Below are 23,806 nucleotides of genomic sequence, written 5' to 3'. Positions count from 1 at the left end.
CGGGGGCTCCGTACTCTGATGAAGGAGAATGGCTGGGGGGCAGCTGAGGGCGGCCGTGCTCCCTGCCTGGAGGGGCTCTGCCCCCCCCCCCCGTACGCTCTGAGTGACCCCAACCCCAGGAGCGTCTCGGCAGGACTGCGGTGACGCACGGAGAGGCTCCTTCCCTGGGGCAATAGAAAGCAAAGCCCGGGGGGGGGGGGGGTAGATGTGTGTGGAGGTTGAGCTATTACTGGAGCTCTGGCCAGCTGGCTTTCAAAGGGCCAGCACTGGGATCTCCTTGGGTTCTCCTTGGGGGTGATTCCTGGCTTCCCGCCATCAGCCCGTGCCCCCTGCTCCTTGTCGCTGCCCACATCCCGGCTCTGAACCGTCCAGCCTCCCCACTCCCGGGTTCCCCATGGAACCAGCAGAGTCCTTGGCTGGGCGAGGCCCCGAAACCCCGTGCCAGGGCCGTGAGCCAAGCCCGATGCTTCCCCCTCGCAGCCTGGCCTTGGCTCTGCACGATCCCTTGCCGCCTGGCGTATGATTGCTCCTGCCGCGTCCTGGCCCGGGCTAGCCGTGCAGCGGTGCCTAGAGCTGCTGTTTCAGGGCTCCCAGGGTGCCTCCGTGACCCCAGTGCTGTGCCCATCGCTGCTGCCAGCTGCTGGGTCTGTGAGCACGGCGGAGGCCGCACCTGCCCCCAGCATGGGCGGGATCAGCCGTGGGCTGCAGCCCCCCCCTCCCCCCGCTGTTCCTGCAGTTAGGACTTGCCGGAGAGCAGATACAGTCTGGGGGGAGCCAGCGGGAGCCGGTCTGGCAGCCTGCACAAGCCTCCTGGAGGGGGAGCTGGCTCAGGCGCTTTATGGCCCCTAGAGAGGGGCAGGGCCATTACTGAGCTTGGGAGACCAGAAACAAGGGCTGGGCAGAAGCCTCAAGCAAGCTGGAGGCAGAGCCCAGAGCTTGTTAAGGCACCAGGGCTCCCTTTGCTCATGTCTTGCTGGCTGAGCCCCCCGCCCATCCCCTGAGCACAGGTGACGACAAATTGTCAGTTACCAGGGCTCCCTCTGCCAGTGAATCCGGGGATTTTAGCCCCTGCGACAGGTGCGCTCGGCCCTCGGCAGCTCATCCCCTGCCCAGCAGTAAGCGCTGCTCCCGCCCCCGGCTCCCGCCCCCCGGCTCAGAGCCCGCCCCCGGCTCCCGCCCCCCGCCCCCTGCTCCCGCCCCCGGCTCAGAGCCCGCCCCCGGCTCCCGCCCCCGGCTCAGAGCCCGCCCCCGGCTCCCGCCCCCCGCCCCCTGCTCCTGCCCCCGGCTCAGAGCCTGCCCCCTGCTCCCGCCCCCGGCTCAGAGCCCGCCCCCTGCTCCCGCCCCCGGCTCATAGCCTGCCCTGCAGCAGCTCTGCCCCTCCTGCTCTGCTGGGGCTCTTCCCTGCCTGGCCTGGCGGCTGAGGGGCGTGGAGGAAGGGGCAGAGGCGCTGTCTGGCCTCTCGCAGCAATGGCGAGGGCCTCTTGTGACTGGGGCTGCAGGGCGGGAGTGGGGCACCGGCAGTTTCACAGCTCCTGCGACTGCCGTTCCTGGGTCCAGCCACCCCTCAGAGGTTGGCGCTTCCATCCCCCAATCTGCCCTCCGCCAGGAACCAGCAGCCGGGGGCCTCTTGGGAATGCTCCTTGGCGGGCTCCCCCATTGATGGTGTCGCGGCTCACAGGTCGTGCCCACGCTTGGGCCCTCGGTGCTCCGCATGGGGCCCTCTATGCAGTGAGACAGCCCCTCCCCGGGGAGCCCCTTCCAGTGCAGTGACCCTCTCTTGAGGGGCCCGCTCTCACGTGGGGGTCTGCCTCTGGGATGGGGCCTCCAGCCTGCCTCCGCTGTGAGCCCCTCGGGGGGGTCCCTGCCCTCTGGCCCCCCAGGACCCCCACTCCTAGAGGGAACAGCGCCCCCCTGCTCTCTGGACCAGAGCGACTCCCAGCCAGCACCAACCAGGAGAGTCTATTGAGCTGTGAATGCAGCAACGGATCCCTCAGGCCTGTCAGCCTGGCCCCCCCAGGCCCCCTCGTCTGAGTCTCCCTGGCAGCCGGGTGAGCGCTGCCTGCTCTGCCCTGTCCCAAACTAGGGCTGTTAAATGTCAGTTAATTGAATAGTCGATAACCTCATGAATTCTTATCGGTTAGTCGACTGTTCTATAGTCCCGGGGGCGGGGTCGGCAGCAGGGCAGGGTGGCAGCAGCCCCTGTCCCGGGGGAGGATCTGAGCCCCTGGACCCAGCGCAAGCCGGGACTGATGTGGCTGCGTGCCCCTGGCTCTATGCAATTGAAATGCAGAGCTGCAGCGGGGGCAGGTCCTGGACTGGGCGCGAGCTGGGGCTGAGCCAGGCTGCTGGCCCCCCTGCTAAAAAATTGACTGGCAAGAGGGCCCGGGGGAAGTGTCGTCTATAGCAGTAACCCACAAGCTTTTTCTTATTGGTTGATTGACTATCCCTGTCCCGAACAGAGTCTTCCAGCAAAGCCTCCAATGCCCCCAGCAACACCCCTCCCTGTCCATTGTCTCTGTCCCGCCTGGGCCCCCCCCTCCCCCCCATGTCCAACGTTCTCCTCTTGCTGGGATCTGCAGCCCCTTGTCAATCATCTGGCCAGAAACAGCCGTGTCCTCTGAGCAGGGCCAGGGTCACCAGGGTCCCCCCCCTGGGGCTCCAGTTCTGGGCTGTTCTCTGCAGCAACCTTGTCCCCTTGAACCAGTAACGTCTGGGCACTGAGCGCCCCCTCTGCATGCACCCCCCCAACCTCCCTGACGTCCGGCCTGCCAGTCGTGACCTCCAGGGAGGCTGTGGGTGCTGGGCACTCGTGACGCCCGGCCAGTCGGCTCCTGGGCTCGGGTGCTGGGGAGCTGCTAAGCCCCGGCCGGCCGGGAGCCCATCCTAGTGTGGGTGAGCGGTTCCCAGCCCCCGCGGTGCCAGGCGACGGGGCTCGGTGGACGGGAGGGGCGAGCACGTTGGCCCGGTGCTCTAAGGCAGGCGCCGGTCGGAGCCCCCGCTTGTCTTTGTTTTGCTCCTCCGAGAGCATCTGCTCCGCCCCCTCTCCCCGGCCAGGCCGGCCCGGCACACTGGCCCCAGTGTGTGCCAGGCGGGGCTGGCCAAGGGGACAGGCCCTGAGTGCTCGGTACCAACAGAGGGTGATTGAGAGCAAGTAAACAAGGGAGGCAGGCAACAAAGGCCTGGGCCAGGCCGGGGAACAATCGGGAGTGGGAGCCCCGGGAGGGGAGGGTCTGCGTGAGGAGCAGCACCCGCCCCGCAGCCCCAGGGCCAGGGTGCTGGAGGAATGGCCTGGCCGGGGGCGTTGCACCTGCCCCGCCCTGCAGTTCCTGGTTTCCCTGGCTCCTCGGGCGCCGCCTGGCTCGCTGATGCCCCTTTGGCGCTGGGATCTGCCCCCCTTTGTTCCTTGGCCCTCCTTGTGCTTAGTTGGTTCCTGCGCTGCCTTGGGCCCCTCTCTGCTGAGCCCGGGGGGCTCTACTTCCGCAGGCCCCTTCCCCGTGCGCCGGGATTAACTGGGCGCCAAGTGCTGGGTCTGACTCGGCCCCCCCGGCCGCAGCTACAGACTGCTCCGAGCCCGGCTCCCCCAGCCAGGCACGCCCCTGCCCCTGCCCCTGCCCCTGCCCCTGCCCCTGCCCGGGCTGAGCACTTCGGGAGGTTGAGAAGGACCCAGCTGGGGCGGGTTCCTGGGCTGTCACAAGTGCGACTCTGGTCCTGCGTTTGGGGCCTGAGCCAGTGAGAAGGGAGTTTTGAACTACTGTGTGCGCCCAGTGTCCTGGAGCAGTGTAGGGTCTGCCTAGCCCCTGCTGTGCGGTAGATGTATACCCCAAATTAAAAAACATAGCAAAAGACCTAAAACAGTGTCACCGTGGCTTAACCGCCATGTAAAAGAAGCAGTGAGGGACAAAAAGGTATCTTTTAAGAAGTGGAAGTCCAATCCTAGTGAGATAAATAGAAAGGAACATAAACACTGTCAAATCAAGTGTAAAAATGTAATAAGAAAAGCAAAAAAAGATTTTGAGGAACAGCTAGCCAAAAACTCAAAAAGAAATAACAAAATGTTTAAGTACATTAGAAGCAGGAAGCCTGCTAAAAAACCTGTGGGTCCCCTAGATGATCGAGCTATAAAAGGAGCAATCAAGGAAGATAAAGCCATTGCGGAAAAACTAAATGATTTCTTTGCTTCAGTCTTCACGGCTGAGGACGTTGGGGAGATTCCCAAATCTGCACCATCCTTTGTGGGTGATGAATCTGAAGAACTGTCCCGGATTGAAGTCTCATTAGAGGAGGTTTTGGAACAAATAGAAAAACTTAATGTTAACAAATCTCTGGGACCGGATGGCATTCATCCAAGGGTTCTAAAAGAACTCAAATGGGAAATTGCTGAGCTATTATCTGTGGTTTGTAACCTATCCCTTAAATCGGCTTCCGTACCTAATGACTGGAAGGTAGCCAACGTGACACCAATATTTAAAAAGGGCTCTAGAGGCGATCCTGGCAATGGGGGTACCTGGCTGGTTTCTATGCTGCTGGCTCTGGGGGAACCCCCACTGGCTGCTGTGGGTACCACGACCCAGCAAAACAGGATGAGTCACTATGCAAACCAGTGGCCAGACACCCCCCATGGAGAGGAACAAAGGAAGGTGGAATGCTGCCTTGGCTGGGGGGCAGGGCTGGAAGTGAGTGAGTTGGTTGCTGGCTGTCGGAGGGCATGGAAGAGACAGCCTAGGGAGAGGAGCTGGAGTTTAGGGGCCCAGTCTCCCCCATCTCAAGGGGGCCTGAGGCATCCTAGCCCAGTTCCTGTGACCAGATTACATCTGTGCTGCGCTGTGCTGGAGGAGCAATAAACCACCCTCAATTCCACTGGCTGGTGCAGTCTGTTTGTGCCATTTCGGGGTGCAGGAGACGGGGAACCCCCAACGTGCCGTCACACTGGTGTCAGGAGCGGGATGCACTGCACCCCGTGGATGGAGCTTCCAGCGGCAAGTGACAAGGCGCAGTAGAAGCAAGAGCCCTGGAGCCAGGCGTGCTGGAGACAGAGCGAAGCGGTTCCCTGGAATCGTGGGGCGCTGCAGCACTAGACTGGTGAGTCTGCACCGAGGGGCCCAGCGGGCAGATGGCCTACGCCCGACTCTTGAAGGCAGAGCTGGTGGGGCTGTGCAGAGAGAGGGGCTTGCCTGTGCGGAAAGCAACCAAGGCCCAGCTGATTGCCCAGCTGGAAGAGAATGACCAGCCACGGGGCCAGGATCTTGTCCCCAGGGGAAGCAGCCAGACCCCCCCTGAGAGTGTGTCAGGCTCAGAGAGGGGGAGGAGCGCTGGAACCCAACGGAGAGATGAGACAGCGTCTCCCGGGAGGCCTGCAAGCCGTAGCCCATCTAGGGCAGGGGCCAGCCCAGCGGAGCTGCGGCGGCTGGAGATCCAGCTGCGGATCAGGGAATTGGAAGTAGAGGACCGAGAGAAGGACCGCCAGGACCGAGAGAGGGAGCGCCAAGATCGAGAGAAGGAGCGCCAAGATCGAGAGAGGCAGCGACAGCATGAGCTGGCCATGGCAGAGCGGAGAACCGGCGGGGCACCGGCTGCGCCAAGTGCGGATGGGCCCCAAGGTCCCAGGGCTGCCAGCCACTTGGAGAGGCTCGTGGTGGCCCAATTGAAGGACATGGGTGACATAGACGGGTTCCTCAGTGCCTTTGAGAGGGCCTGTGGACTGCAACGGGTCCCCCCAGCTGACTGGCTGCAGGAGCTCATCCCCGCACTGAGCCAGGAGGCGGCCGGAGTGCTCAGTCAGCTGGAGGACCTACAGCCAGGGGATTACAACCGAGTCAAGGAGGCCCTGCTGCACAAGTTCGGGCTGACCCCCGAGATATACAGGAAGAAGTTCCGGGGGGTACAGAAAGGGCCACGGGAGACCTATGTGGACCTGGCCTCCCGCCTGGCGCAATACTGCCGCAAGTGGGTGTCTGGAGTTGGAGCCCAGACCGCAGAGGAGCTGCTCAAGCTGGTCATGATGGAGCAGTTCTATGAAGCGTGCCCACCCAAACTGAGGCTGTGGCTCAAGGACCGGAGACCAGAGAACCCCCAGGAGGCCGGGAGACTGGCGGATGAGTTCACGGAGAGCCGGTCCGGGTGTGAACGGGAGTCCCGGAGAGAAAGGGAACCGCGCAGAGACCGGATCTCGGCTGAGCGACGGAGGGAGTCAACTACGGGGCGAGACCAAGGAACAGGTCGTCTGCGCCCCAGAGAACCAGCCAGGGCCTGGACAGAGACAGCCCAAAGCCTAACTTGCCATCGCTGTGGGCAAAAAGGCCACAAGAGGGCTCAGTGCACCAGGTCCCAGGACCGGGGACTGTCCAGGGTTAACTGGCTGGGGCGGGAGGAAGGGCAGGCTGCCCCAGAGGCAGGGGCTGGCAGGCAAACCTCAGCTCAGAGAGGGGGGAAGGATGCTCAGTGCACCTCCCCTGGGAGGTCTGATTCTCAGGAGGCGGATTTCTCCGTGTACCGGGTGGGGGCAGGACGGCCCCTGCGGAGCGAGTGCCTCATACCCCTGGAGGTGGATGGTAGGAAGGTGACGGGCTTCTGGGACACGGGGGCGGAGGTGACTCTGGCCCGATCTGACATAGTGGCCCAGGAGCGGATACTACCCCACGCGCAGCTGACCCTGAAGGGCATAGACGGGTCCCCGTTTAAGGTGCCTGTAGCCAGGGTGCATCTGAAATGGGGGGCGAAGGAAGGCCTCAAGGAAGTGGGGGTGCACCCGCACTTGCCCACCGAGGTGCTGATGGGGAACGACCTAGAGGAGTGGCCCCATGAATCCCAGCGGGCTCTAGTCACTACCCGGAGCCAGAGCCAGCGGGGGGCTGACAACGTGGGTCCAGGGAAGGACTCCTGGCAGCGTCCTCAGGGTCCCATCCCAGTGGACACGGGGTCCAGCCAGGCTGGGACTCCGGACCTAGGCAGAGGTGGGGGACAGGTCCCGATCCCTGCCTCAGCAGCTGAATTCCAGGCTGAGGTGCAGGCAGACCCCTCCTTGCAGAGGCTGAGGGACCAGGCTGGCCTCCGTGCAGCTCAGCCCCGGGGGAGAGGTGGCCAGGAGAGATTCCTGCGGGAGCGTGGGCTCCTGTTCCGTGAGTGGCTCCCCCCCAGGAAGGCGAGGGCATGGAGGGTAGAGCGGCAGCTGGTCGTCCCCCGAAAGTATCGCCTCAAGCTGCTGTATTTGGCCCACGATGTCCCCGTTGGGGGCCACCGGGGGATCCGGAGCACCCGGCTGAAGCTGCTCCAGCACTTCTATTGGCCGGGAATCTTTACAGCCGTGCAGCGGTACTGCCGGTCCTGTGACTCCTGCCAGAGGGGCGGGAAGGCCCAAGGCAGGAGGAAAGCGGCTTGGGGGTCTCTACCCCAGATAGAGGACCCTCTGGGCTTGCTGAGAGAGTTATGGGAGGGGAAGTCCTCCCTGGATGGAGCATGGGGGGTGGAAGCCGCCCTGGCTGTCCAGAGAAGGCTCGCTGGGCTCATGGCCCCGGCCCGAGAGACCCTGGCCAGAGATCAAGGCCAGCGGAAGGGTGGGTGTGACCCCCGAGGACAGGCCTGGGCCAGTCACCCTGGAGCGGGGCGGCAAGTGGACAGAGGGAAGCCAATTCATGTGGGGCCTCGCCACGGCCGGCCCGAGTCAAGGGGAGCACCCATGTCCCCAGGGCGGGTTCCCACGCAGAGGACCCGAACTTCCCTAGGTCACGAGCGGAGTGACCCTGCTCAGTTCGCTCTCGGAGGGGGGAGAACTGTGACGTAGTGGGGGTACCTGGCTGGTTTCTATGCTGCTGGCTCTGGGGGAACCCCCACTGGCTGCTGTGGGTACCACGACCCAGCAAAACAGGATGAGTCACTATGCAAACCAGTGGCCAGACACCCCCCATGGAGAGGAACAAAGGAAGGTGGAATGCTGCCTTGGCTGGGGGGCAGGGCTGGAAGTTAGTGAGTTGGTTGCTGGCTGTCGGAGGGCATGGAAGAGACAGCCTAGGGAGAGGAGCTGGAGTTTAGGGGCCCAGTCTCCCCCATCTCAAGGGGGCCTGAGGCATCCTAGCCCAGTTCCTGTGACCAGATTACATCTGTGCTGCGCTGTGCTGGAGGAGCAATAAACCACCCTCAATTCCACTGGCTGGTGCAGTCTGTTTGTGCCATTTCGGGGTGCAGGAGACGGGGAACCCCCAACGTGCCGTCACAGACACCAATATTTAAAAAGGGCTCTAGAGGCGATCCTGGCAATTACAGACCGGTAAATCTAACTTCAGTACCGGGCAAATTAGTTGAAACAATAGTAAAGAATAAAATTGTGAAGCATGTAGAAGAACATAATTTGTTGGACAAAAGTCAACATGGTTTCTGTAAAGGGAAATCCTGTTTTACTAATCTATTAGAGTTCTTTGAAGGGGTTAACAAGCATGTGGACAAGGGGGATCCAGTAGATCTAGTATACTTGGATTTTCAGAAAGCCTTTGACAAGGTCCCTCACCAAAGGCTCTTGTGTAAATTACATGGCCATGGGATAAGAGGGAAGGTCCTTTCTTGGATTGAGAACTGGTTAAAAGACAGGAAACAAAGGGTAGGAATAAATGGTAAATTTTCAGATTGGAGAGGGGTAACTAGTGGTGTACCCAAGGGTCAGTCCTGGGACCAATCCTTTTCAACTTATTCATAAATGATCTGGAGAAAGGGGTAAGCAGTGAGGTAGTAAAGTTTGCAGATGATACCAAACTGTTTAGGATAGTCAAGACAGAAGCAGACTGTGAGGGACTCCAAGAAGATCTCACCAAACTGAGTGATTGGGCAGCAAAATGGCAAATGAAATTTAATGTGGATAAGTGTAAAGTAATGCACATCGGGAAAAATAACCCCAACTATACGTACAGTATGATGGGGGCTAATTTGGCTACGACAAATCAGGAAAGAGATCTTGGAGTTATCATGGACAGTTCTCTGAAAACTTCCACGCAGTGTGCAGCGGCGGTCAAAAAGGCAAATAGGATGCTAGGAATTATTAGGAAAGGGATAGAAAATAAGACCCAGAATATCTTACTGCCCCTGTATAAAACTATGGTACGCCCACATCTTGAATACTGTGTACAGATGTGGTCTCCTCACCTCAAAAAAGATATTTTGGCCTTGGAAAGGGTTCAGAAAAGGGCAACTAAAATGATTAGGGGTTTGGAACGGGTCCCATATGAGGAGAGGTTAAAGCGACTGGGACTTTTCAGTTTAGAAAAGAGGAGACTGAGGGGGGATATGATAGAGGTCTATAAAATCATGAGTGGTGTGGAGAGGGCCGATAAATAAAAGTTATTTATTAGTTCTCTAATAGAAGAACTAGAGGACACCAAATGAAATTAATGGGGAGCAGGTTTAAAACTAATAAAAGAAAGTTCTTCTTCACACAGTGTGTTGTCAACCTATGGAACTCCTTGCCAGAGGAGGCTGTGAAGGCTAGGACTATAATAGAGTTTAAAGAGAAACTAGATAATTTCATGGAGGTTAGGTCCATAAAAGGCTATTAGCCAGGGGATAAAATGGTGTCCTTGGCCTCTGTTTGTCAGAGGCTGGAGAGGGATGGCAGGAGACAAATCGCTTGATCCTTGTCTTCGGTCCACCCCCTCTGGGGCACCTGGTGCTGGCCACTGTGGGCAGACAGGATACTGGGCTAGATGGACCTTTGGTCTGACCCAGTACGGCCGTTCTTATGTTCTTCTGTAGAGCATGCTTTCTTCCCGGGGCCATGGGAAGCAGAGAACAGCCCTGCCCCAGATCTGCCCCCTATGCCAGTGGCAAGGTCTGTGTAGTGCTTATGCCGGTTTTCCAGCAGCTGGGGTGGGCTTCAGCAGGGTGATGTTCTGGGGGCCAAAGTGCGTGTAAACCGCCCTCCATGTATCAGAGTCAGGCCCATTTTCTGCACCGTGGCTTGAAGGTCCCAAACCTGTAAGCTTTGATGTGCAGGTGTTGAAGTCCATTCGTACAGTAACTAGGGATGTCAAATCCCAGTTAGTCGGGCAGGCCGGGGACTGCGCCCAGGTACCAGTTAGCTGGTACTCAGTAAGAATCACCTGGTAAGCATAGTGTTTGCTGGGTACCAGTTACCTGTTCATGTCCCTAACTATAACCTTAACTCTGCCCATGTGCATGCGAGCGGATGCCTAAATCACTGTGCTAGCTGGGTGGTTTGTGTGGGCTCAGCCGAAGGTGGATAGGAGGAAATGTAATGTCTGAAATAGAAAGTGATCTCAACTTAGTCAGATGCTCTGGATTTTAACTTCCCTCTCTCTCTATCTCTGAAAGCTATTGCAATTTGTCTTGCAGTTCCAGTACGGATTTTGTGGGGTGAAATCCACATATTGTGAGTGTTTTCTTGCTACCCGGTACAGGAGGTGTGCACCTCGAAGTAGGAGGGCTTGTCCACTTGAACAGAAAGGCTATGTCTACACTGGCGCGATGTTGCACCAGAGCTATGCAAATGAGGCTAAGCGTGGAATATCGTTATTCCTGAAAATAATCAGTGTAGCGGCATTGCACAAGAGGGTTTTTCTTGCGCAAGAAGTGGCCGTGTAGACAGCTCCTTCTTGCGCAAGAGCCTCTTCCGCAAAAATAGCGGCTCATTAGATATGCAAATGAGGCTTGGCGATATTCCACGCTTAGCCTCATTTGCATAGCTCTGGCGCAAGATTGCGCCAGTGTAGACATAGCCCATGTGTGCAGCAAGCGAGGGTGTAAATCTATTCCCTGCTAACCTGGACTGCTAGACACCCCAGGTTAACTGCACACACTGGGTTGTGGTTGCTGCAGCTCTGATCCAGGCTGTGCTGCTGTCTAAGGAAGCCAGGAGCCCAGAGAGGGGAAAGGCCAGCGGTAGCGATGGTGTCTGCTGGATGCTGTGGTGCATTGAAATGCACAGAGACAGCGTGTCAGGCAAGGAAATCAAAGGGGGCAGCTGCGGCAGCAGGGCAAGCTTAGGTGTGAGGCACCCAGGCACTGGAGAGCCCAGGGCGTCGTTGCTGCTGAAATCCGGCGTGACGCAGAGACCGGGCACTGGAGAGCCCAGGGCGTCGTTGCTGCTGAAATCCGGCGTGACGCAGAGACCGGGCACTGGAGAGCCCAGGGCGTCGTTGCTGCTGAAATCCGGCGTGACGCAGAGACCGGGCACTGGAGAGCCCAGGGCGTCGTTGCTGCTGAAATCCGGCGTGACGCAGAGACCGGGCACTGGAGAGCCCAGGGCGTCGTTGCTGCTGAAATCCGGCGTGACGCAGAGACCGGGCACTGGAGAGCCCAGGGCGTCGTTGCTGCTGAAATCCGGCATGACGCAGAGACCGGGGCTTCAGGTAGCAAACGGGGGAGGCTCCTGAAGGTGAAATGTGAAGAATAACAGACCTGAGCTTTACTCTTGTAACTTCTTTGTGGTACCTGGCAGAGGCTGGGAAGGGGAGTCGTACTGTCGGGAGTGCGGGGGCCTGCTCTCGCCTTGGTGCACTGGCGAGCCAGGAGGACGAGCCTTGTCGAATCCTCGGCAAAGTGGTCTTTTGTCCCAGCCATCTTTCAGGCAGTGGAGTTAGATGGAGGGAACACCCCTGAGCTGTAAACACTGTGGCTACAAGCCACTTCCCCTCTCCATCAACCATGGCTCGCTTCTGTGGTGTCGGAGGCCTGAACCCTCCGAATTCTCCACTTGTCCAAAGAGCTTTCCGGGGAAACCTGAGTAGGGGAAAGCTCCATGTCCCGTATTAAAAAGCAAAAGCAGACTTGAGGGGTGGGGTGGGGAGCTCCCTCTTTCGGTTGCTCCACCCGAAAGAGGCAGAATGCAGGGAAGCACATGCTTAAAAAGCCCCCCCCCCGGCCGGACCCCACAAAAACAGAGATGGACGCCTGCTCTCGCTGTCCCCACTAAGGTTACCTGCTAAGCTGGTTACTGCAAACGCACTGCCCATCCCGACTCTCTGCAAGCCTGTTTCGGGCTCAGGATCTCTTCCTTGCCACGGTCCAGTTCTTAACTCGCTGGGGTGTTGTGAGGGTTAATTAATTTCTGCTGGGTACATTGAGACTCTTGGATAAAAGCCGCAGGAGAGTCCAGGGTGTTCCTGCCAGTAAAGCTCGTAGCCGCCCGTCCCCACGCTGCCTGACCTGGGAGCTGAATAAACTCTTGGTTTGACAGGATTTCCTTCGTTCAGCCATTGGACTTTGGCGCCCTTCGGCTTTGGGGCTTGCTGTGTTCGTGGGCGTGTAGCCTGGAAGGCTGATCAGAACCTGGAGAAAGCCAGCGGTGGCGGAGTGAGTCCGTTACCTCGTTCGAGTCCCTTCCTGGGCCTGTTGCTGGAAGAGGGCCAAAGAGAAGCAGATGAGATTCCGGAAATGCTCCCTGCTGGGCTGAGGGGTGGATTGGATGGAAGGGGAATGGCTCCGGCACTTGGAGTTTGCTCCGAGGATGCTGGGGAGGGACAAACGCAGCCTGTGCGTGATCTGGCCTGTGCTCCCGGACTTCCTGGGTACAGCTGTGCCAGCAAACACCTGCCATCTGCCAAAGAGGCTTCTGCCAGGGTAGCGTATTCCCGTTCCTTGAGCAAAATAAGCAATTCCTGCAAATGCAGGACTTTTTCTGCCAGTCTCTGCACTGGGGCTTGTCTTGGCCCAGCTGTCGGGTGGATCTTGGTCAGTTTTTGTTTTCTCCAGGTGCCTAACCCCATACGTCTGGCTCACACTTAACTGTAGCTTCAGGAACCGGTATCAGCCGTGTTAATAAGGGCGAATGAAGCTGTGTCTACACTAGGAAATGAAATCGACCTACCTTCTGTCGGGGCACAGCCCCCGCTCTGATTACTGCCCTCGTGCCTGCTGCGCTTTGCTCCTTGGGTGGGTGGTGCACCGGGAGCACATGGGGCATCGTGGGATGGCTCCTGGAGGCCAGTAACAGTCGATATAAGCCCTGCGGTGTCCTTGCTGATTCTGGGTCACCCAAACTATGTTCACCTGGCCTCAGGATGTGAACGACTAGTTGACAAGCAGATGCTTATCAGACGGTTGACACACTAGTCGACTAGTTGCTCCCCCCCCCCCCTGCCACTTGCTGCCTCTGTCAGAGGCAGCAAGGGGGAGGGAAGAGTAGGGGTGATTCAAAGCGGCAGTGCCACATGGAGCCCGGGGCCAGACCTCTGGCTCCAGGCTCTGCTGCTGCTTTGAAATGCAGCCTGGGGTCAGCAGGGTGTCCCCAGCCGGCCCGGGGCTGCCTGTTGTGTTTCAAAGTGGCAGCGGGCGGGGGCAGCTGGGGACTGCCCCGCTGACCCCGGGCTCCATGTGGTGCTGCCACTTTGAAATGCCGTGGGGAGCACGGGGGAGCGGGGGACTGCTTGAGTCCCCCGCTGACCCCCTGCAGCGCTTTTGCCTTTGAAGTGTAGCCAGGGCCCTTGGGCTCTGCCACTGATTCACTGGGCGACCATGGCAGACGACACTTCAAAGGCGGAGGCGCCCTATCGACTAGTCAATGCAAATTGAATCGACTGTTCAATTAGCCAATTAATCGACATTTCACATCCCTGACCTGGACTCTGGTGCACGTGGAGCTGGAGGAATGGAGTCGGCATAGCGCGGCAGATACGTCTGCAGGAGAGGCGTTAAGCGGAGATTCTCCCGTGGCGAGGCTGCCATAAGCTGCCTTGCGCCCGTTCTGTAGTGCAGGCCCGATGTCGCGTCAGTATAACCGTGCCCAGACCTGGGTGTCCAGTGTAGCTCCTGGTTTAAAAATAACTCTAACTCCTAACCAGCACTGCTGTTCCTGGGGCGCGCAGACCAGGCCAAACCTTCCCCCCTCCTGCTCTGTAGGTGCCTCTGTGCTGAATGCGACAAGCCCGCGGGGGGAGGGTGGGCTTGGATTTATAAAAGGGGGCTCTGGAGTCTGTGTGAGGCTCTGCCACAGATTCACTGGGCGACCATGGCAGAGTCCCTTTGCCTGTCTGTACCTCCATTTCCCCCCCTTCTCCCTGGGGGGTGCGGATGAGGCTTGTTTCTCGGGTGCCGAGCTCACTGATCCTTGTGAAGTGCCAGCAAAGCCCCAGGGAGAGAATGGCAAAGCCCGGGTACTATCTTAGTTCTCCAAAACGGCGCTCAGCCAGGATGCCTCCATCCGGGCCTTTAATCGGAGACCCAAGAGCAGGCTGTGGGCAGTCTATGCCCCCGGCAGAAGACAGGCTGGTTCAAAGTGCTCTCAGCCTGAGCACATTAGGCGTTTCAACATGATGCGTTTGGCAATTGATTTCCTGGTGGTTTGCGGTTGCCTCATTGCTTGGCTGGGTGGGGGAGGGGAGCAGGGAATGGCCTCCTCCCAGATGGCGCCAGGCGTTCCGGACCAGCTGGCACGCCCGTTTGGACTTCGTCCCCAGGCCCTTAGTCCCAGAGCAGGCCTAGGGGAGAGTTGGTGTCCGTGTGGAACCCAGGTGTCCGGGCCTCGTGACACGATCACCTGCCTGGTCTCTGAAGCGAAGGTGGAATTGGGCTTGAGCTCACTCGGGCTCCCCAGATCCTACAGTCGCGTCCCAGTGTCTGCAGGCTGGGGGGTGCGGATCTGTTACTGTGCACACCGGAGTTGTTGACTCGAGTCCCACTTAAGTTGCCTAGGAGCCTCGACTCGAGACTCGACTCAGGTTCATTGTCTGTGACCTGAGACTCGACTCGAGACTCGACTCGGGTTCATTGTCTGTGACCTGAGACTCGACTCGAGACTCGACTCAGGTTCATTGTGTGTGACCTGAGACTCGACTCGGGTTCATTGTCTGTGACCTGAGACTCGACTCGGGTTCATTGTCTGTGACCTGAGACTCGACTCGAAACTTGCTAATTTTGTTAATCGACTTGGTGAAAAAATTGTCCGAAAATGCCGATCATGCTGGCTTGTTCAAAAGTGACTGGACATTTTTAAAATTAAGACTTGGGACTCGACTTGAGACTCAACTCGAAAGTGACTTTAGGGTCTCGAGACTCGACTTGGACTTGACAATGACAACTTGAAGACAACACTGCGCACTCCTAACGGAGATCTCCCTTGGCTCACGTGGCCCATGTGGGAGGGGCTACAGGCCCCAGGGAACAATCCACGGTGCAGCCTGTGTGATCCGTGCCCGGGGATTGTACTGATCTGTTACCTGCAACACACACGCAGCCACTAGATGCCGCTGCGCGCTGTAGTCTGGTCGACACGAAGGTTAAAGCCGAGACTTGAGCTGTGTGGATATTGATTTGTTTGTGTGTTCTCAGAGCTGTTTTCATTAATAAGCCTCTTCTGCTTCAACTGGCCTGGGAGTCTGTCTTCTGGGCAGCTGCCGCTGGAGAAAGGACCGTGGGTAACAGCAAGCGATGCTGAGAGCACCCAGGCAGGGCACGGGGACACGCGCTGCTCAACGGGGGTCACGTGCGCCAGTACGAGTGTGCTGCCGAACATGTGGGGGCGGCTGTTTAAAGCGGAGAGGCAGTCAGAGCAGCTCGGCTGCTTCCCTCCCCCAAACGAGTCTCAGCTCCTGGTGAGTCATGGCCAGACACACACACGTGAACCCAGACAGCCGCCGAGACGGGCACTCGCGGTGGGGTCCGTCAGGAGCAGGCTGGTGAGACCAGCTCCCTTGCACCCAGCAGAGCCAGGCACTGTGTCCTGTGGATTGCAGCCCTGAGACCCTGGCCCCAGGCAGGAAGCGCCCCAGGGTGCCATTGGGAAGGCTGCCTGTGCCTTGGGGTCCTGGGGTGCTGTGCTTGCTGGCCTGCGGCTGGCCACCTGTTTGGGGCCCACGGGATGTGTCAGAGCCCCACCCTGTGCAGCGGGATAGGTGGCGCCACGTCTGCGGCAGGGCTGGTCCCTGCCCACGCACCCCCGTGTGCCGCACCCTGACCCTGTGCCCCCCGCTGCAGACTGGCATGTGCCCTGGCACCTTCTCCTGTGGCCACCATGGGGCCTGGCCCCTCTAGCCCTGTGCCCAGGTGGGCAGGGACGGCTTTAGGTGGCTCCTGCGCCCTCTTCCATCACTGCTTGGGCCCTGCTGGGCTCGCCAGGCCCCCCCCCCCATGCTGCGAGCAGCGCGGCTCGAAGGGGCAGTGTGTGCTGGCAGGTGCCCATCGCCGCAGCTCTCAGCTTCATTTCACCCCCTTCCTTTCCCCGCGAGCAGGTGGTTCCGAGCCCAGGCTCTGCCGCGCTGCCGGGGGCTCGTGCCAGCTGGCTGCATCTTGGCTGCACAGGCCCGGGAGAGCAGCCAGGAACGGGGCGTTAGCTCAGCTGCTGCAGAGAGGAAGGGGAGCCAGTGAGGGAGCAGAGCGGCGCTGCTGGCTCCCTGGCGGGGAGCGGTGCCTGGGGCGAAGGGGCTGGGGAGCAGGACACAGGGAGGGGTAAAGCAGCGGAGGTGAGTCGCTCCTTTCTAACCTGTGGGGCTACGGCCAGCTGAGAAGGCAGCCATACTGCCCGAGCCTGCCTCTGCCCCAGGCTGTTCCTGGCGTGGCCCTGTTTGCGGCGTGGCCTGGCGTGGCCCTGTTTGCGGCGTGGCCCGTGGCCCGGCGTGGCCCTGTTTGCGGCGTGGCCCGTGGCCCGGCGTGGCCCTGTTTGCGGCGTGGCCCGCGGCCCGGCGTGGCCCTGTTTGCGGCGTGGCCCGGCGTGGCCCTGTTTGCGGCGTGGCCCGTGGCCCGGCGTGGCCCTGTTTGCGGCGTGGCCCGTGGCCCGGCGTGGCCCTGTTTGCGGCGTGGCCCGTGGCCCGGCGTGGCCCTGTTTGCGGCGTGGCCCGGCGTGGCCCTGTTTGCGGCGTGGCCCGGCATGGCCCTGTTTGCGGCGTGGCCCTGTTTGCGGCGTGGCCCGTGGCCCGGCGTGGCCCGTGGCCCTGTTTGCGGCGTGGCCCGTGGCATGTCTGGGGAGTGGAGCCGGGCACAGATGCGCTGGCAGCACCAGCAGGGACCAGGGTGACTCAGCTTGGCAGCTTCTAGCAGCAGGCCCGTGTGGCCGTGGCCCCTCGTCGTCCTGCTCTGGCAGCCCCCCTCCCCCCCGAGCGGCTGTCTCTGAGTTGGCAGGCGAGTGGGTGGTGGTCACTGTGACGTAGTGGGGGTACCTTGCTGGTTGCTGGGCAGTGGGCTGTGAGTGACCTCCACTGGCTGCTGTCTGCAGCACGGCCCAGCAGGGCAGGGGGTGAGTCATTATGCAAAGGGGGCTCCAAACCTGTCTGACCAGCTACCCCCCAGGGAGAGGAACAAAGGAAGGTGGAAGGCTGGTCCTGGCTGGGGCCAGGGCTGGAGGAGAGTTAGTTTCTGTCGGGGGATCATGGAGGAGACAGTCTAGGGAAAGGGGCTGGAATTTAGGGGCCCAGGCTCCCCCATCTCAAGGGGGGCTGAGGCATCCTAGGCCTGCCCTGTATCTAGATTCCATCTGTGCTGGGCTGTATCCTGGAGAAGCAATAAACTCCCCTGTTCTACTGGCTGGGGGGGTCTGTTCGTGCCACTACGGGGTGCAGGAGACGGGGAAACCCCAACGCGCCGTCACAGTCACGCTTGCCCTCTCCCCACAGAGCTGTTCTCATGGGAGTTAGGCAGCCATGAGCAACACAGGCGCTGTCGGCCGCTTGCAGGTGCAGACGAAGCCGCGTCCGGCCCTTCGCCCCTTGCTTGCCACCCCCGGAGGGCAGCGCTGGGGAGCGAATCTCTGCCAGGCCCTAGAGTTACAGGCGGGGGCAGACCAAGTCCCTCACTCTCGGTGCACCAGAGAGTCCCAGCAGGGCAGGGTCCCCCACTTGCCCCTTTTCAGGTCCCCTTGAGAAGGCTGGGGCCCGCTCCAGCCAGTTCCCTGGAGGGGCTAGGTGGGAGCAGCCCTTGAGCCGTCTGGCTGCCCTGGGGTGTCTGGCCCAGCAGCACTGCCGCAGCCTCTCGGGAGCCACTGAGAGGTGGGGGGGGCGTATGCCACTGGCAGAGCTGGGGCCAACTCGGTCAAGGTCGCCAGCCCGACTAAACCCTGCGAGCACCCTCGGCGGAAGCAGGGCCCCGTGGCCTGGGCCTGGGGGGCCAGAGGCCTTTGGGGGAGGAGCAGAGAGCTCCGGCTTGGCTGGCTCCCGTGTCCGTGCTGGGAACGCTCTGCCCTGCCCGCCCGGCCTGGCACAGCTGCTGGCCGACTGGGCTCCCAAGGCCGGGCCCTGCTTCCTGCGCTGCAGCCCGTCCCCGGAGCCGGTGGGGGGCTGGGTCACGTGCACGGGGAGCGGCTGGAAACTCTCCCCACGCGGCAGGTGCTGTTCCTCCCGCGGCAGCTCCTCTCGGCGGCTGACTCAGCAGCAGGGAGCCGGTCACCAGCTGCCGACTTCCCGGCCCCTCGGAGACCCTTTCCCTTGGCCCGCTGGGGCCGGGCATGTGCAGGGGTCGCACGCTCCCCCGGCTTGGTTCCCGGCGCGTGCAGAATCCCACCCTCTCCCCTGCAGGCGCACGCCTGTTCCCACGTGCACACCTGGCCACCAGGCTCTGCTCTCCTTGCACGCCGGTAACGCTGCCACGCCAGGCTGACCTGGGCTGGGGCTCCCGTCCCCACACCGAGCCAGACCCCCTGAGTGCTGCCGAGTCCCTGCTGATGTGTAATGGCCCCCGCCTGTGTCCTGCTGAGACGAGCTCCCGCTCTGGGGGGCCCCTGCCAGGCACCGGGGTGCAGGTGCCTGAAGAAACGCTGCACGCTGAGCCCTGGCTCCTGCAGCCACAGTGCCCTGGTGAGCCCTGTCGCCCCAGCACGTAACGCCTGGGCTCTCGCGATAGACACTTGTCAACAGGCAGCCCCCCAGTGGCCCCACTCCCCTGCCAGGTTCAGTCTGGGCTGCTGGCCACCGCCCGGGCCCAGTCTCAACCCCCTGCAGCCCCAAAGACACCCAGTCAACAAGCAGCTCCGTCCCCTACCCTTCACCCTGGGCCCCAGACTCTCCCACAGCCGCCCCCCGTGTTCAGCCCCCATGATCCAGCAGCCAGCCCTGGGCTCCCTGCTCCCAGATCTGCTGCCCCACAGCCCGTCTGCCACTCCAGCGCGGGAGCAGGTTCTCCTGGGGGGCCTGGCTTAGAATCTCTGGGCACTAGGATGAGCCCCCCCAAACTCAGTCACGAGGGGCCCGAGGCGGGTGTGTGGTCTGGTGTCTGTCCAGCAGCCGAAAGGCAGCTAGGTCCAGATCCCCCGAGGCTATGGGGCACCCGACTGCCATGGGTTCTGTACCCTAAATACTGCTCAGGATCTGGGCCCCGCACCTCTACCTGCCATGCTGAGCAGTGGGCTGGGGGCCCCAGCACTGAGCCCCTTGTCGCCCCCCTTGCGCCCCGGCTGCCCTTGATTCAGGGAGGCCGGCGGGTTTGGGCCGGGGGTGTGGCCCCCGGGGGTGGGCAGCTGGAGGCTCCGGCCAGGGGCGCGGGCAGCGGGGGGCTCCGGCCAGGGGCGCGGGACCCCAGGGGTGGGCAGCGGGGGGGCTCCGGCCAGGGGCGCGGGCAGCGGGGGGCTCTGGCCAGGGGCGCGGGGCCCCAGGGGTGGGCAGCGGGGGGGCTCCGGCCAGGGGCGCGGGCAGCGGGGGGCTCTGGCCAGGGGCGCGGGACCCCAGGGGTGGGCAGCGGGGGGGCTCCGGCCAGGGGCGCGGGCAGCGGGGGGCTCCGGCCAGGGGCGCGGGACCCCAGGGGTGGGCAGCGGGGGGGCTCCGGCCAGGGGCGCGGGCAGCGGGGGGCTCTGGCCAGGGGCGCGGGGCCCCAGGGGTGGGCAGCGGGGGGGCTCCGGCCAGGGGCGCGGGCAGCGGGGGGCTCCGGCCAGGGGCGCGGGACCCCAGGGGTGGGCAGCGGGGGGGCTCCGGCCAGGGGCGCGGGCAGCGGGGGGCTCCGGCCAGGGGCGCGGGACCCCAGGGGTGGGCAGCGGGGGGGCTCCGGCCAGGGGCGCGGGCAGCGGGGGGCTCCGGCCAGGGGCGCGGGACCCCAGGGGTGGGCAGCGGGGGGGCTCCGGCCAGGGGCGCGGGCAGCGGGGGGCTCTGGCCAGGGGCGCGGGGCCCCAGGGGTGGGCAGCGGGGGGGCTCCGGCCAGGGGCGCGGGCAGCGGGGGGCTCTGGCCAGGGGCGCGGGGCCCCAGGGGTGGGCAGCGGGGGGCTCCGGCCAGGGGCGCGGGCAGCGGGGGGGCTCCGGCCAGGGGCGCGGGCAGCGGGCGCGGGCAGCGGGGGGCTCCGGCCAGGGGCGCGGGGCTCCGGGGGTGTGGGCTCCGGCCGGCAGGCTCAATAAACGGGGGTCACGGAGCAGACTGTGGCCCCCGAGAGCCTGAGCCAAGTCCCTGCTGGCTGGACGGATCCCGCAGGAGGTGGGGGCGGAACACCTGCCCCGGAGCTCACGGCCCCCTGTGCGTTGTCTCCTCAGTGGGTGCTGGCCTTCGAGATCTTCATCCCCTTGGTCCTCTTCTTCATCCTGCTGGGCTTGCGGCAGAAGAAGCCCGCCATCCCCGTGAAGGAAGGTGAGTGGGGGCCGGGGAGTCTCTGGAGGCAGCGCCCTGCCTTCGGGGGGATGGACCCCCCGGTGCCGGCACAGACGAGGGGTGTGAGCAGTGGAGGGCTCGACTGCTCGCTTCCCACCCCGGCTGCTTCTGTATCCGGGGCAGTGAGGGGGGGAGGACAGGAGCCAGTGCTGGGGGCGCCGGCTTAAAAGCCGGTTCCTCCCAGCACCGGCTCTGTGGTGCCACCTGCCCCGCCCCCGCCCCCGCCCCCGCCCCCTTGCTGGGTGAGGGTAGGGGAGGCTGCCGCGAAGCAGCCCCCGTTTGCAGCGGCCTGGGCTGGCCGTGGGCAGAGGCTGCTCCAGCAGCAGCCCCTGTCCGTGGGGGTTCCCAGCTCTCCCCGGGACCCTCTGCAGACAGGGGCTGCTGGACCCGGCTCGGTCCTGGCCCGTGCTGGTCCGGGACGGCTGCATTTGAAATGCAGTACGAGCTGCCCGGCTCTTGCTAGGCTGGCAGAGCCGCAGCGGGGGTAGGGCAGGGACCCGGCGTGAGCCAGGACTGAGCAGCGGCTCGTTGGCCGACTGTAGTCGATACGGTTGTACGGCCCCCATTCCCGGGTAAAGCGGGGTCCTTGCCCCCCGACTCAACCCCCTCTCGTGGTTTACCCCTTCCGGCTGTGTGGGATTGTTCAAAGGGGTCAGCAGAGCCGCCCAGAGCTGCGCTGGCTCCACGTCCTTGCCAGGAACCGTCCCTGAGCGTTGGCCCTGCAGACGGGGGCTGGGTGCCCAGAGGCCGGGGCGGGGGCAGAGGGGTCTGACAGGCACATTGGGGGCAGCCCCACGGGGACTTCTGAGAGCCAATCCAGCCTGCAGCTCCAGCAGATCCGCCCCTCCAGTGGGAATGCCAGGCTGGACCCCGGCTGGGAGGAGCAGGGCATGGGGGAAGGCTGGCACCCCAGGACACGAACGGCCGGGCAGGGTTTCTCCGTTGGTACGTTAGCGCCTAGACTCCCCGAATGCCGTTGGGATCCTCCTGGGCTACGTGCCCCCTAAAGAGCGCCCCGTCTGACTAGACCCAGCAAACAGGGGAAACTGAGGCACTGGGCGGTAAAAGTCACAGCAGGTCAGGGGCAAAGCCCAGAACTGAGCTCGGATCCCAGTGCCTACTCTGATGCCCTACCCACTAGTCCGCGCTGCCTGCCTGGCTCACCGCAGGTCTCCTCTGGGCCTGCCTCTGCTGGTGAGTGGGCAGCGCTCGAGGAAGGGGCAGGGGCAGGCTGACCGGTGCCATGGAGCGAGGGCTTGCGCCCTGCCAGGGGAGGAGGCTGGAGAAGCCGGAGGGAAGCTGGCAGAAATGGCAGCTGGGCCGGAGGGCAGGTGTGTCCCGGGGAGCTCTGCTCTGCCCCTTCCCAGCACCCCGTCCCCTCCAGACCCTGCCCCACCCCCGCAGAGAGCTGTGCCCTGTGCTGCCGCCTGGGAACTGGGGCAGGCTTGGCTAGGGCCGGAGGGTGGGAGCGGAGCGGCTCCTGGCGCAGCGGGGCTGTCCTGAGCCGCTTTCAGCCAATCCTGCGCATGGAGAGCCGGGCGGGGCAGGAGGGGGGCCCAGAGGGCCGGGCTGCCCCCCGACGTGCGCTTGGCCTGATTGGTTTGTTCTCACGTGCTCTCTCTTTCTTTCCCCGTCGTCACTCCCCCGTCTGCCTCTCCTCCACGCTGCCACTGCATGCTCCAGTCTGTAAGTGCTCGGTTGGGGGGCGCGCCCTGCTCCCCTTGGGCAAAGCATCCTGGGAAACGGCAGCCATGGTGGCCCGGCTTTCTTGGTGGCTTTGACTAACACACACTTAACCTGAGCCTTCCCCCCCCCCCCCCTCTGGGGCTGGCGGAGAGGAGGCACCCATGTCCTGCTCTGTGCTGTGCCCCAGCGCCCCCGGCCCTGCTCTCTGTGGGCCCCGCCACGTGGCGCCTCCGCGCTGGGTCGAGCAAGGTTCTGCCCCCGGGACGTGGGCTCTGCAGCCGTTAAAGCAGGGCCCCCCCCCCCCCCATCGTCTGCCCATCTGCAGTGCAGAGCCCCTCCCGGACTCTCCCCTGGGCTGCTATATCCCTGCCCCCCCCCCCAGTCCCAGCCCTTAGTGCTGCTTGGAGCGTGCCCGGTGAGCCTGGGCCTGCTGCCTCGGGGGGTGACCGGGGCTGTCTGGCCTCGGGCTCGGGGTCTGCCCCAGCCAGTCCCTGCTGGGTTACTCGCTCGCGCAGGCTGCGGGGCTGGTCTGGGCGGCTCCAGGAAGGACTCCGGACCGGAGTCGCTGGGCCAGCCCGGTTCCCTCAGCCCCTCGCCGGGGGGGACTGAGCCGCAAGCCAATGCCCTGTCCCTGGGGCTGCTTCGACTGACCCCCAAGGATGGAGCTGGGGGGTCTCACTCTCCGACCCGCCCAGGACGACTGGACCTGCCTGGGAGGGGCTCCGCTGGCCCCCGTCTCTCCTCCGCCCTGGCTCGGCGGGGGGGGGGGGCTGTGCACCAGACCCCGCCCCCGGCTCGCTCTTCAGCACCCAGAAGGGGGGAGCAGTGCCAGGGCCCCGGAGCACTATTAGCCCTTGCTCCCCCTCCAGCCCCCCCCCCCCGGATTCTTGCCTGCCTTCCACACCCAGCAGCAGCTGCTCCTGCATGCCGATCCCCCAGCACCCTTGGGTGGGGGGCTCCCGCTCTGTCTGGGCCCCTTCCCCAGCCGCAGTGGGGCCAGGCTGTGGGCAAGTCCGGCTGTGTTCCCGGGGTGCCTGCTGGATGCTCTTGTAGGAAGCCAGTGCCTGCTAGTAGCATCCGTTGGCTCGCTACCCGCCCCCACTGAGGGCCCCTGAGCCGATGCCCCACCGCTTGCTGGTTCTGCTATCTAGTGTGGACTCTTTGGCTTGTCCGGGGACCAGCGATGGCCTAAGACAAGAGCCGGGGGGCTGCCCCAACGGGGCGGTTCCTCCTGAGTGCCGGGGGGGCAAGGCCGCTTGGTAACATCCCCCTGCTCTCATCCCCCTGCCGCCCCCTCCCTGCCTCGCCATCCCTGCTTCCTGGTAACTCCTGTGCTTCGGCGGCCAGCCGCAGGTCGCTGGAGCCAGGGCTCTGGGGCTCTAGCGCCGGCTGCTCCCCCTCTGTCCTGTCCCCTCCTCTCTGACAATTCAGCCGGATTTCTGAGATTCGTTACGGGGCTGATGGGCGCAGCCGCTGGGTTTGCAGCTTCCTCGGGTGGAGGTCAGACGTCCGCGCCCCGCTGGGTGGAGCTGGGGGTGGGGCCCCTGCAGCCGGCCCCTTTCAAAGTGGAACTGGAGATGAGCCTCGCGCCCCTGCCGCTCTGGGACACTCAGGCCCGGTGAGGACGCCGGAC

General features: G+C 63.1%; 1 protein-coding gene across 4 annotated transcripts in view; it reads left to right on the top strand.

The window, feature by feature from the left end:
- Window positions 1-23,806, top strand: part of ABCA2 (ATP binding cassette subfamily A member 2) — a 118,088-nt gene that overhangs the window by 38,737 nt on the left and 55,545 nt on the right. For all 4 annotated transcript variants that reach the window (XM_089772955.1, XM_089772954.1, XM_089772956.1 and 1 more), the window contains one exon: window positions 20,373-20,466. Coding sequence is in view for 1 of the 4 variants with exons in the window: in XM_089772953.1 (XP_089629079.1) it covers window positions 20,373-20,466 (94 nt within the window). In the remaining 3 variants the exon portion in view is untranslated. The remainder of the gene's footprint in view (window positions 1-20,372; window positions 20,467-23,806) is intronic.

This window comes from Pelodiscus sinensis, chromosome 23, assembly GCF_052426305.1.
Source record: "Pelodiscus sinensis isolate ZL-2025 chromosome 23, ASM5242630v1, whole genome shotgun sequence".
Classification (NCBI taxonomy): Eukaryota; Metazoa; Chordata; order Testudines; family Trionychidae; genus Pelodiscus; species Pelodiscus sinensis.
Note: the sequence above shows the minus strand (reverse complement) of the source record. Positions and strands in the feature narration are given on the sequence as shown.